Source organism: Liolophura sinensis, chromosome 2 (genome assembly GCF_032854445.1).
Source record: "Liolophura sinensis isolate JHLJ2023 chromosome 2, CUHK_Ljap_v2, whole genome shotgun sequence".
Taxonomy (NCBI): Eukaryota; Metazoa; Mollusca; class Polyplacophora; order Chitonida; family Chitonidae; genus Liolophura; species Liolophura sinensis.
This window is the reverse complement of record NC_088296.1, coordinates 18,165,297-18,179,929: the sequence shown is the minus strand read 5'-3', so window position 1 is coordinate 18,179,929 and position 14,633 is coordinate 18,165,297. Positions and strand designations below refer to the sequence as shown.

Genomic DNA, 14,633 nt, shown 5'->3' with positions numbered 1-14,633 from the left:
GCATGTGGTCTTTATGAGCTTCAGTTTGCCTTGTATTCTTTTTGAGCTTCAGTTTACCTTGTAGTCTTTTTAAGCTTCAGTTTACCTTGTAGTCTTTTTGAGCTTCAGTTTGCCTTATAGTCTTTTTAAGCTTCAGTTTGCCTGATAGTCTTTTTGAGCTACAGTTTACCTTGCAATCTTTTTGAGCTTTAATTTGCCTTGTAGTCTTTTTGAGCTTCAGTTTACCTTGTAGTCTTTTTGAGCTTCAGTTTGCCTTGTAGTCTTCTTGAGCTTCAGTTTACCTTGCAGTCTTTTTGAGCTTCACTTTGCCTTGTAGTCTTTTTGAGCTACAGTTTACCTTGCAATCTTTTTGAGCTTTAATTTGCCTTGTAGTCTTTTTGAGCATCAGTTTACCTTGTAGTCTTTTGAGCTTCAGTTTGCCTTGTAGTCTTTTTGAGCTTCAGTTTGCCTTGTAGTCTTTTTGAGCTTCAGTTTGCCTTGTAGTCTTTTTGACCTTCACTTTGCCTTGTAGTCTTTTTGAGCTTCAGTTTACCTTGTAGTCTTTTTGAGCTTCAGTTTGCTTTGTAGTTTTTTTGAGCTTCACTTTGCCTTGTAGTCTTTTTGAGCTTCAGTTTACCTTGTAGTCTTTTTAAGCTTCAGTTTGCCTTGTAGTCTTTTTGAGCTTCAGTTTACCCTGTAGTCTTTTGAGCTTCAGTTTACCTTGTTGTCTTTGAGCTTCAGTTTGCCTTGTTGTCTTTTTGAGCTTCACTTTGCCTTGTAGTCTTTTTGAGCTTCAGTTTGCCTTGTAGTCTTTTTGAGCTTCAGTTTGCTTTGCAGTCTTTTTGAGCTTCAGTTTGCCTTGTAGTCTTTTTGAGCTTCACTTTGCCTTGTAGTCTTTTTTAGCTTCAGTTTGCCCTGTAGTCTTTTTGAGCTTTCAATTGCCTTGTAGTCTTTTTGAGCTTCAGTTTACCTTGTATACGCATATACGTACATACATGTGTTTTTTTTTTTACCAATAAATACTAGTCACTAGTTTTCCAGTACATACATGTAAGCTAAGCAATTGTTCTTTAATGAGCCATTTATACCTTCAATGAAAAGTCACTACATGTATACTGTCAAAAGGAACACAGAATGTGACAACAGATTTAAGTCTAGACCCTAGTTTACATATTGCGCAGATGCATGTGTGTGCATATGGTAAAAGATTTCAATGTTGGCTTCCTGGAAATTACTTGCATGTACCCCAGATGTTATATCCTGATGGCAGGTTTTGTTTTATCTCAAACCAAATATGCAGGCTGTTGAAAAAGGGCAAGTAGCAGGCTGTAGACAGCTGTCTACCGCCGTCCCTGTAGCCAACTACTTTGAATATTCTTACTAATTAAATCAATAGTTTTAAATTGTGACATAATTACTTTCAATTCAGCCACCTACTTTCGAATTTTGACCTCCTTCTCCAATTCTAAATGAACACCCTGAATATGTACAGCCACACATGTTCATACAACATGTGCTTGTACAACACGTGCTTGTACAACACGTACAATATAACGCATCTCCAACAATTAACACTCACCGGCCCTACGTGGGAAGGTCTTCAAGCAACCTGAGGATGGTTGTGGGTTTACCCCCACGCTGTGCCTGGTTTCCACCCACCATAATGCTAGCCTTCGTCGTATAAGTGAAATATTCTTGAGTACTGAATCAAATAAATAAATAAACTAACGCTCACAAAATACTGGCCAGGTAAGGAACAGGAAATGTAACCATAGTTGAAGTCAAAACTCTATACCTTGATAGCAGTCATGATGCTGTACCTGTACAAATGCAAATGTGTCAGGTAATGGAACAAACAACTGTGAGATTTCAATATTAGCATACAGGTTAATACCTTACCTCAGATGTAATGTCCTCAAGTGGCAGTCAGATTCGGTTTGTTACAAACCAATATGGCATGAATGGACAGCGACATGTGTTCACTTCAAATATCCGACACAAATGCCAAATCGTTTCTTCCATGCAATTCCATGTTGCTCAGACTGCGGCCAGCGACACTGCTCCACGGTTATACACATACGTGAATGCTGTACTACACACGTATGTACAGTATCACAAATACACAGATACAGTAAATTGCTTATGAGTCATCCTGTAGACCAAATTACTGTACCCGTACCACACAGATATACAATACTGTAAATGAACCGCACAGGCTGGATGTGTTCAGTACTTTAACATATCTAACCATGAACTATATCAACCGTTGTTCTTCCTGAACTGTAAATTCCATATCAGTTAAGAATGGCCAAATACACCTTGACACTGACGGACAGGTACCTGAAGACAGTGAGAAATTAATCAACCTGCATGTTTATAAATCTAAACATGTGAATCATCTTTCTTGGTGAATTAAATTACCCTGGAGTTCCAGCACTATGCTGTCAGTTACCACAGAGAAGAGTAATGCACTTGAGGCTTCAACACTGTAGCCATCCTATGAGCACAAGTACATGCTGAGTACAATGCTAGCTTGCAGGCTAACTCTGTGTGTGTGTATATATATATATATATATATATATATACAATCCATTTGACAGATTCCATTTCCTTCACACATAAGAACACTGCCTCAGAGCTTATCCCTGGCTATGCAGTAACTCTGGCCGATACTGTAGCTTAAACAGACAGCGCCCACACATCAAGGCTATCTGTTATAGTATCTTGGATCCTCCCACAGTACAGTACACATACATCTATCCTTTATGATGTCATGCTCCAGGCCTATATTCATCACTATGAAGTCATGGCGAACCCGTGGTACCATGTACATTGCGAAATCAGCCAAAATTTTGGCACTGGCCTCCACGGGGGTGGTTTCTGTGTGTGCTACAGAGTCACACTCAGTCCCCCTGCTGATTCAATGGTACATCATGTATATATTATGTAGATGTGGTGTTGGGACTTAGCACTGTGTCAGGTCAATATGTGGCTGGCTGGCTGGCTCATCAGGCTGGCTGAGGGCTGGGTATGTAATGGTAACCACAACATGGGTAGAGAGATCCACAGAGCCTGCATGGCCAGATTCAAGAGCTGCGCCCTATAGCCCTGCACAGTCTTGTCTACATTCTCTCACAGGCCAAACTGGAATCAGAAGTCAGTCTGGACTGATAAGGACAAGCTGACATGGGATACTAGAACACAGAACAGTAAGCCTACAGCTTCTGACAATGTACATACATCTAGAGGCTTGACATGGCCACGGCAGTTAACAATAAAACTGGTCATGAATTTCTGGCTACTGCTGAAACATTTCTGGGATTCAGAGATAAATGGATATAAGGTTCAAGCTAGCATTGTAAAGACAGACTAATAAGGGCACACTAACATGGATTACAGCTTGTACACATACATAAAACAATTTATAGCACATGTACAAGACCACAGTATCTAGGAATAAAACTGGTACACCACTGGGTAATAAATTTCCCTGGTACACTATTCCAACAGCAGCATTATCCAGATACTGTACAATACAGAGGACCCATGAGTCTCTCACCAATGCGGTCGCTGTGAGTTCAAGTCCAGCTCATGCTATCTTCCTCTCCGGCCGTATGTGGGAAAGTCTGCCAGCAACCTGCGGATGGTCGTGGGTTTCCCCCCGGGCTCTGCCTGGTTTCCACCCACCATAATGCTAGCCATCGTCGTTTAAGTGAAATATTCTTGAGTATGGTGTAAAACACCAATCAAATACATAAATAAATACAATATGTAAGGACAAAAGCCTAACACGGAATACTGTTTTATACATGTGCAATGCGAATAAAATAAATCATTGTCGTATGACTGAAAAATTGTTACGTATGAGGTTAAACCCCAAGCACTCACTTCCATAAAATGACACGTACACCGCAAGACCACAGTAAAACTGGTAGGGCCACATGGTAATGAATTTCTGGGAACTGTTCTGGGATACTATTAACTTCTGAGATTCTGGGTTTAATGAATTCAAGCCAACCCTGTCAAAGAGAAAAGCCTGCTAAGGATACACCAACATGGAATACAATGCTCATTATACTAGTAACTAGCCATAAAACTGAACTGGCTTCTACAGTAAGTCTAACATGGGTTTCATGTTTAGAATCAAGTATTGCACTCTTGTTCAAGTCAGCATTATAAATATGATATGTTTTACGCCATACACCAGAATATTTCACTTATACAACAGCAGCCAGCATTACGGTGGGTGGAAACCCAGCAGAGCCTGAGCGAAACCCACAACCATCCGCAGGTTGCTGACAGACCTTCCCACTTACGGCCTTATATATGTATACAGTTCTTGCATGTTCTCATTGGGGCCAATGGGCCTCTCCCCAATGACTTATTTGATTTATTCTTTTGATCCTTGCTTAAGGTTATACTCAAGATTTTTTCACTTGTATATAATTGTGGCCAGTTTTATGAGTGATGAAAAACCCAGTGCCCAGCTCAACAATCATATAATAGCCTGGCCGGAATGGAGCAGTTTTATGTGTGAGAATGGCCAATGACAGCTAGACCATTCTCCAAATAACAACACACAAATGTGCATGTACACTCTCCCCTCATGGGTCCAGACCAAGCCAGGGTAATAATCCAGTCTAGCCAAAGCTTAGTTAAGTGCCCCCACACTCTCCCCTGGTATCTGACTGAGAAACACCTAAGGAAGATCATGCAGTGTTTATCTACCATATGGTCTGGCTTCTCTATTAGACAATCTGTGTGTCTGTTACTCACCACTACACCCTACACAGGTTAAGCTCCCACCCCCATCCCCTTGGGGTGACCAACAGTCCAGAGTATCACTGAGTCTAATTTTTGCCTGGATCAACTCCACATGCTAAACATTCCCCCAACTTATTAAAACCTTACTGTACATCCTGAAACCATGCAGACACCTTTCGATTCCCTTGATAATTTTAATTTCTTTAGAGCATCAAAGGTATGGTTGTACCCTACCTGACTATTTACGGTACCCATAAATAGTCAAATCAGATGATAGCATGTTATTCTGGAGTATGGCATGTAACACCAATAAGATAAATAAACACAATACATGTACTGTAATTCTTTAACCTTTTTGCATGTTTGCGAGGTGTTTATTCAGGTGTACTCTGAAGGCCTTTTTCTGTGTTCATTGATAAAATTATACTCTTTGTGAAGCCCTGAGATTGGCCAATAAAACCTACAGAGTTTTGTCTCCAACAATGTGCATAAATTGCACCAAAAGCTACTCTTTCATAATGCAAAAATGTTGAGGAATTCCAACACATGTTCTTATTGACAAGGCAACAGGACAAGTACTGGGCACGGCTGTAATTGGTATATGTCATGTACTTTGCAATGTTTAACTGCTTTATCCCTGGAAGTAAAACCATCATTATTCACAAATTGCATACAATTTGTCTACCAGAACTGATTCCGCAAAGATTACTTACATTACTTTATCCCCAATTTACATTCCCCTTTTTCAGGTACATGTGAAACGGTAGCTGAATTAGAGCACATTTTGACAGTTATTGCTCCAGATGTTTACCTTCATGAGATTACAGGTATTAATGTCAGCCCTTAGCAGGGCATCACACTGGGGGTGTTATTTTACATGTATCCTGACCCCCTGGTGGACAGTAGGTTTAGCCTAACTAGTACCTGGACCCTACGGCAGGTACAGTTATGATCAAGGTATTTAAAATGGCCAATCAGATCCCATGAAAGATATGTACATGTACATGAGGTAATGTAACAGATGGTATGCATAGCTGTACAAACACAGCATACCTGTAGATACAGCTGGGTAGGGCAGTTAGGGATACCCAACTAGCTTATTAAATTCCTCAACCTTTTTGCTTATAAAAGAGCAACTTGCGGTTGCAATTTATCCACATTTTTATTTTGATTTTGGAAACAAAAACTACATTGGTTCGTAGGGCCAAGTTCAGGGTATTCACAAAAAGCGTAATTTTATCTGTTTTACACCCTGATAAAAAAATGCCCTGCGAATATGATTACATAAACATCCTAAAAGTTGGAAGTATTATAGTACAATGTAAGCATTACCTATTTGCTATGATTGACTGATTGATAATATTTGAGCAATACCTAAAATTTGGCCCACAGAAGTGCATTTTCAGTGGAAAATAAATGCCTGGCGCTGTTAAAACATACATTTCTGCAGTAGGATATCCTACAGGTCCTACAGGTGTACCGTCCAAATTAACCTCAAACCTCCTTTCTAAGATCAACAGAACTCTCAGAAACATTCAAAATGTGCAGCTTAATCTGGGGTCAAAGGTCAAATTATTGGCCATTTACTGTATGGAAGAATATTTGACTCATTTTCAGTTCACTCATCTGATACAGCCATCATACCCTAGTTCTTCCAATAAATATGTTTTTCATTAGATGAACTAACCATGTGAAAAACAAGAAACTAAATATTCCTGCTACAATTAGATGTTTAGTGGCTAAAAAGAGCAGACCAGGTGTCCCAAAAATTAGAAGAATTAGGGTGCCTGACTACGGGGTCAATCTTTGGAACATGTGAGAGAAATATTTTCCCCAACAGTGGGACATACACAATATGTATGCTGCCTTACTGTTCAAAGACAAGTGATCTACAATAAACTTTATGTCAGACAACATGACTGGACTTTCAAGAACTTTTGTCATTTTGGTTGAAAACAAGTGATCTCCCCTGAAATTCATGTCAGACAATTAACATACACGGTTTCACAAGTATGGTTGGCTGCATGTACGTGTAATTGCCAGCAAAGTCTACATGAAATGATTGAATCAGAGTGAAAACTTCGTCCTTATACAGGCAGAGCTTGAACCAATATCTCACATGACATTCAAGTGGTGAACAAAGGCAACTTTAGATTTAAACTGCACAGTCACATTGCTCAATCTCCCTGCCCACATACCACATTTCCAAGCCCAGGGTACGCAACACATACACATGTAAAAGAAATGGTTTTCAAGTACTTTCCATGAGAATTCGTTATAAATACATGCACAGAACTTTGTGTGGAGATACATACTTTTGGTGGTTCGTTTGTGTCCATTTCCAACATACATTTTAATGCGATATGATACACTGTATACATGTACATGCATGTTTCTAACACTGAAATATCAACTATTTGAAAGGTCTAAAAATAAACTTTTTTTAAGGACTAAAAATAAACAATTTTCAAAAACTAAAAATGAAATTTTTTTAAGGACTAAAAAACTAAAAAAAAATTCCCAAAAACTAAAACTGAACTTTTTTCGAGGACTAAATTAAGCTGTTCAAGGACTAAGAATAAACTATTTTCAAAAACTAAAAATAAACTTTTTTCAAGGACTAAATTAAACTATTTTCAAGGACTGTAAATAAACTTTCTTCAAGAACTAAAAATAAACTTTTTTCAAGGACTAAATTTAACTATTTTCAAGGACTAAAAATAAACTATTTTCAAGGACTAAAAATAAACTATTTTCAAGGACTAAAAATAAACTATTTTTCCAGTACATTGTATTTTCAATGGTTTCAAGGAAAATGCAAGGCTGTTGTAAGCATCTGACTGGATGCGCTTCTGTAAGCCGCTGACAAATGGACTTTTCTACAAGGCGGAAGTGAAAGCTCTACCCACCCACTGAACAACTTGTAGTGCAATATATACATATATGTATATACCTATAGACCCATACCTCTCTAACCAGGCCTACTGTATAGTGGATCCAGCCAGGACTCTCTGTCCTCAGCCATTCCACGATCACGGTCTGAAAAATCAATCAATACCATTCACCCTGTAAACATCATACAAATGCTGTCTGGTTACCATGGCGCCACCAGCAAACCATGCCAACGACACACTGCCTGCAGACAGCCACTTTCTGACGGTACTGCCCCATGTGAATCAACCAATCAGCAGCCAATTACAGACATCCCTAAAAACCAACTCACCGGACAGACTTAAAACAGGACGGAACAGTCAAGACCATTCACGTAATATCGACGTTTGCTTTTTAGCCTGGAAAGTTCCAAATTGTGTTAACAAAAGATCAAAATGTCATGCTAACTGAGGGGTGAATTTCTATTAAGGGGAATGAGGCACTTTTGTGCTGACCAGCCTGCTACTGTTAAATCCGCCATCAAGGTCAATTACACATGTAAATGTAAGCAACTTTTGGAAAGTGCCCAGAGTAAATTCTGCCACATGCCCAAAAAGCCCAAAATAAGGAGTGGTTAAAATTTCAAAATGTACTTGGCCAAATTTATTATGGAAAAGAAATGGCCTGACACTACTTACATGTATCAATCCCTTGTCAGTAAGTTGTACTGTAATCTAATATTCAAAAAATATTGCTAAGTTTAGCCAAAGCTATGAGTGCACAGCATGCACGTAAATTCATCTACTAGCAGTCAACAAAAAGACGTTGTTGTACAAAAAAAAAAAAGACAACAAAAAACCAACCAACCAAATTAGATGCCTCTTAGAACCTGCATGCATGGCTTAAGGAGAAGGGGGAAAAACGCAGTGAGGCCAATAGCAATTTACTACACGTCACTTGTCTCGAAAAAACCACAAAAAATTACTCAAAAGTGTAATTTTGTTTTTTAATAACCCTTGTGACTGCCGGGTGGCTGTGTGAGTGAATGGAGGGTCTCAGGAGAAAATGAATACTGTCATATTGACTTATTTTTCTTACCATCTGAAAATAAAGATATTATTATTATTACTATTATTATTATAATTCTACAGTAACATTAAAACAGTGCAGAGGGTCCATGATGGCTTACATAAAGTATACATGTTGTTAGATATGTGTTCACAATCATCAGGTAAAAGGTTCACAGTGTGTTAGGGAATCTAATGTAGCTGCTTAAGTGGTCAGTGGTCTGAAATATTGATTACCTGCAGCCACTGTCCAGTCATCAGCTGAGGAATGCGGACCACCTGGCAAGCCTGACCAGCATATGACCCACCAGTGTGGTCAGTGCTCGGTAATGGACCATCTGTCAGAGAGGTAAGGAGGCTGTCTGAGTCTCTGACAGACTTGTCATTCTAAGAGGGTCTCAAAGGGAGGACTAGACAAGGGGCCATTACGGGGATTCCATCATGCACACAGAGAGACACTACAGAAAAGGCAAGACATGAAAATTTAACATTTTTGTCTTCTCTCTCATTTAAACGGATTCTAAAAGAACGAGATTCTAGGGCAAAATTTCTGGGTCAAAATGTTTGGTCATTCACTCGTTTTTTTCACATATCAAAATTAACATCACACTGGATTAAGGCCAGGTTATCAGAAAGATGACCTCGTATTATGTAAATATTCACAGTTTCTCACTCCTAAATGATAGATGTATACGTACATACATTATCCACATTAAGGATCAGATTTTATATCATGGTACCCAAGACATTTCCACTCATGATAAGGTGCAAAGAGGTAAGGGGAGGGTGTGCCGGCATGTGATTAACAGAGGGGTATACAGGGAAGAGAGTTGGAGACCCTACAGAAAAAGCTATAATGGGCAGCAGATCAATTGAGACATGTCATTTTTAAAAATCTTTTTCTCTCATTTTTTTTGGTAACATATCTTTTTTAACAGAAAAGTTTGAAAGGTTATGGTGGGGAAAATACTGTACATGGATGAATGAATGAATGAAGGAATAAGTATGGCATAATAATGTCACATCAGCAATTTTTCAGACATGTCATGTCAGTGCTGTACATGTATCTGACATTAAAAAAACAAAAAATCATTCATATATTTTAGGTGCAGAAACTTACATTTTCCCAACAGAATATATATATATATATATATAGATATAGATATACACATACATAGCGTAATCCCACAGTGTGCACTCACAAATGTGTCTTCCAAACAAAGCTTTCTAACTGTCCTCTGATAATCCGACAAAATACATGTAAACTTAGATGTACATGTAGTTGTCTCAGACACTGTATATAAACTTAGATGTACATGTAGTTGTCTCAGACACTGTATATAAACTTAGATGTACATGTAGTTGTCTCAGACACTGTATATAAACTTAGATGTACATGTAGTTGTCTCAGACACTGTATATAAACTTAGATGTAAATGTAGTTGTCTCAGACACTGTATTTAGGGATCAAGATTTCTATTACCTCAGAAATTCCTGTACTTGCTAGAAGCTGCTGACAAAATCCCTCAGCTTCACAAAAATACAAAGTGGTACAAAAATATATAAAGCAGAGTGGTACAAAAATACAACGTATGAATTTTATACACAGTCATAGTGTTGGTAGAGGAGATACTTCTATTTACATGTGCTGGTCATTGAGGCACATAAAGCCTATGCCATTCACAGGTTAGATATAATGGCACTGTTAAAAATCCCATCAGAGTTGTCTCCCCCTGAAAAAGTATACACTGCAAAGCTTTTTCTCATTTTGACAGTCTCACTAGAATAGCAAGATACACAATCTCTACCTGTATTTATGCATGAAATTCAACAATTCAACATATGTTTGTGGCATCAGTATGTCAACAAAAAACATCATCTCTGAAATGTGCACAATCCCTATCTCTTACTATCTCAATGACAATTTTCGTTGCAGTACATGTAAGTTCCAAAATCTTTGCCTTGTATAGTTTTTGACACAGCTTTATTAATTTTTTTTTCAGACATTAAAAAACATTATTTTTGAGGCTTCAAGTCAGATTTAGTCCTAATAATCATATTTTTTATGATAATATTTTCAATCTTCCCCCTACCAAACATGCAACCTATGTCACATGCAAATTACCCTAAATGTGTAAAAAAACAAACAACACAACAAATGGTTGTGCCATTTCTAAGAGCTCACCAACATGAGCATTGCCCTACTCACTCGTTTAATATGAAATCTCAAGCCAAAGTTAGGTAAGCTTTATTTTATAGAATTTGTACCTTATCAAACTGTATGACACCTTAATTCTTCTAATTTTGAGGACAGATATTAGTAGTGTAGAAAGCAGAATATCACATTTCTTTACCAGCCTTTTGGAAAAGTATAAAATACGAGTATGTTGTTCATTAGATGGCCTAACCATGTGAGAAAAAAGAAATGCAATACTCCTGCTATAACTACATGTATTGGCTAAAATGAGCAGACCAGGTGTTCCAAAAATTAGAAGAAATAAAGTAGTTCACAACAGTATCAATTTTCCTGAATTTGAAGACATAAAATATATTTGATATGTATACATGTACAGTTGTGAGTTAGGCTAAAAAGCCCACATGTAACCACATTTTCAGATCTTCATTTCACCAATGTTCAATAACAAGCTGATAGTCAAATGAAAAGACAATTATAAAAGCATGCCATGAAACTGAACTCTGACATGATGAAAAACTTCACTCAAAATAGGTCTCTAAAATACAGCACCATAATTTTTGTAATTTATTTATTTATTTATTTGATTGATGTTTTACGCTGTACTCAAGAATATTTCACTTATACAACGGCGGCCAACATTATGCTGGGAGGAAACCGAGCAGAGCCCGGGGGAAACCCATGACCATCCACTGGTTGCTGGCCGACCTTCCCACGAATTTGTGTAATACAATGTACATGTAATTACAGAGTTATATAAATTCTATATAATGATAAATGTACTGCTGTTACCTATAAAACAACATTCTAATTAACATCCACCATTCTGGAACTTAAAAATGCCTCAATATCTAAAAAATGCTCACTGATGAAATAATATCTCAGTTCACAGCAGGCTGAATGCAGAAATGACTGAAATGTGAACATTTCATTTAACACAAAGCACATTCTTCGAAGAAAGAAGAAAAATAAAATTCACTTACTTAAAACGGTGGCATTTGAGTTCTGGTCCAGTTCTTCAGCTCCTCCTTCGTGACCTTCCTGAGTTTGTGATTGGTCAAGAAACAAGGGATCCGATTGGTCCAAGTTATACGGGGGTGATGACTGGTCCAGAAATGAGGTGTGTGAATTGTCAACAAATGAGGATTCCCGGTTGTGTGACTGCTCCTGATACGAAGACCCTGATTGGTTGTTTATGGAGGCATCTCTGTTGTGTGGCTGCTGCACTAAGGCACCTTGTGATTGGTCAATGAATGCTGCCTCTCTTTTGATTGCTTGTGATTGGTTGAGAACTGGTGGTTGTGATTGGGTATGAAGTGATGCTTCCCGGTTTTGTGACTCCTCTTGCAGGAATGATTGCTCTCTTACTTGTGACTGATTGAAAAAGGAAGTTTCCCTGTTATATGATTGGTTTAGAAAAGAAGTGTCTCTTTTGTTCGATTGGTTGAGAAAAGATATGTCCCTGGCTTGTGATGGATGGTGGACAGATAGATCTCTAGGATGTGATTGGTTCAGAAAGGAAAGATCTCTGCTCTGTGATTGGTTGAGAAAAGAGGCATCCCTGTTCTGTGTTTGGTTCAGGAATGACAGCTCTCTTGAATGTGATTGGTTCAGGAAGGATGAATCTCTGGCATGTGACTGGTTGAGATTGGCAGATTGTGATTGGGTGAGACCAGACGGCTGTGACTGGTTGAGGAAAGAGGACCCTCTATTCTGAGATAAACTTAGATTGAACGGCGCCTCTTGCACTGAACTTAAATTGTCATCTGAGCGGTGTGTCAAGACATCTTTCATGTTCGAGGATTCTTGCTCTAACTGGGTCATGTGACTAGATTTGTGATGGACATATTGTCGCAGGTGCGTATTCTCTGCCTGCAGACTGGCAATCTTCTTCATCAATTCTTCGTACGACGACATTTCTGCTGCCTGCCTTGTCCCACTCTCCACCAATCAAAGCCTTCTAAACATCTGCCAACAGAAAAAGAGAAAAAGTCTAACATTAGAAACATATACCATAATATTACATGTAAAATCTGCAAGATCCTGCCAAAAGTGCCCGTATACATGTAGTTTTTAATTAAGTGAACAGTCCATGTTAAATGATAAGATGTACAGCTGCTCTTCCATACTAAACATGGTCGTGAGTTTACCCCGGGCTCTGCCCAGTTTCATCTCACCATAATGCTGGTCATCTTCGTATAAGTGAAACATTCTTGAGTACACCATAAAACACCAATTAAATAAATAAATAAATAAAAATTAATTTTTCTTCAATAAAAAAAAAACCATTATTCATGGATATGATTGAAAACGTCTATAGCACGAATGTGATGTCGATCAAAAATCAAATCCAAAAGTGACCCTTAAGAAATAAAAAGGGTACCAGCTCTTCTTCATCTAGATTAGAGTCAGCAGATTGATTGATTGATTGATTAATTGATTTATTTATTTCTTTCTTTCTTTCTTTGATAGGTGTTTTACACCGCACTCAAGAATATTTCACTTATACGACGGCAGCCAGCATTATGGTGGGAGGAAACCAGCCAGAGCCCGGGGGTAAACCACGACTATCAGCAGGTTGCTGGCAGGCCTTCCCACCTACCCGGCAGATTGAATACAGGATACATGTATATGATAAAGTCATTTTAAACTCGCATACATGTACGCAAACATTCTAAGAGCCAAAGTTTTATGCTCTACATAAAGTTTTCATGATTGTTATACTTCACTGCACAGGTGACAATGAACAGCAATTTGCCAAAGAACAACAGTTACATACTAATGTTTTAGCTCCAATAAACATGTTTGCAAGGTATTCATTCTAGCTTGTTATGATGGCATTTTTCTGAGTAGACTGATAAAACTATACTTTTTGTGTGGAGCCCTGAAACTGTAGTTTTGTCTTCAAAATCTAATTAAAAATTTGCACAAATTGCAGTCTACAGAAAATGTGGAAGAATTACATGTAGGGTAGATGTGAACGTTTTACCTCCAATAAAGAAACATATTGGTTTGTAATAATTGATGCTAAAAAAAGTATTTCTTTCACAAAATCCATGCACCCATATCCACCCTCCCCCCCCCCCCCCCTCGTCACAGAAAAACTGTTTTGATGTCAACTGTCACCAAACTGGACATAAGCAGCAGGGCCCAGTTTCATAAAGATGTCGTACATGTACGATAAACTTACACGTAGGACAATCGTACGTTAATAGTGACAATATCATACGATAAATGTACGATAAAAAGTGTCGCACATCTTTTTATGACGATAATGATAAGTCCTGGATCAAATATTCACAGCTTTCAGCATCCAAGTTCTTCTGAAGGACCAGGAGGTGATAAACAACATGGAGCTAAATGGGTGAAATGCTGAGTTCTGCCGATTTCTAAAGTTTAAGATATTTATTTATTTATTTGATTTGATTGGTGTTTTACGCCGTACTCAAGAATATTTCACTTATATGACAGCGGCTAGCATTATGCTGGGAGGAAACTGGGCAGAGCCCGTAAGAAACCCACGACCATCCGCAGGTTGCTGAGAGACCTTCCAACTTACGGGCGGAGAGGAAGTCAGCAAAGAGCTGGACTTGAACTCACAGCAACTGCATTGGTGAGAGGTTCCAGGGTCATAACGGTGCTCTAGCGGAGGCCCCTCAAGTTTGAAGCTACCATATCTGAAGGTTAGACAAATTCTGATTACATTTCCAGGAAAAATTTCTTACCTGAAAGATAAGAATTTCATTATTCATGCTAAA

At 38.3% G+C, this 14,633-nt stretch overlaps 1 protein-coding gene across 3 annotated transcripts in view; it reads right to left on the bottom strand.

Annotated features, from left to right (window-relative positions):
- LOC135463207 (adenomatous polyposis coli protein-like) overlaps nucleotides 1-14,633 on the bottom strand; it is a 94,859-nt gene that overhangs the window by 56,965 nt on the left and 23,261 nt on the right. For 2 of the 3 annotated variants that reach the window (XM_064740519.1, XM_064740518.1), the window contains exon 3: nucleotides 11,859-12,843. In XM_064740519.1, coding sequence (XP_064596589.1) covers nucleotides 11,859-12,792 — 934 coding nt within the window. In that variant the 5' untranslated portion in view covers nucleotides 12,793-12,843. Of the gene's footprint in view, nucleotides 1-1,878; nucleotides 2,265-11,858; nucleotides 12,844-14,633 lie in introns of those variants that run through there. The other variant, XM_064740521.1, reaches the window with a different exon arrangement.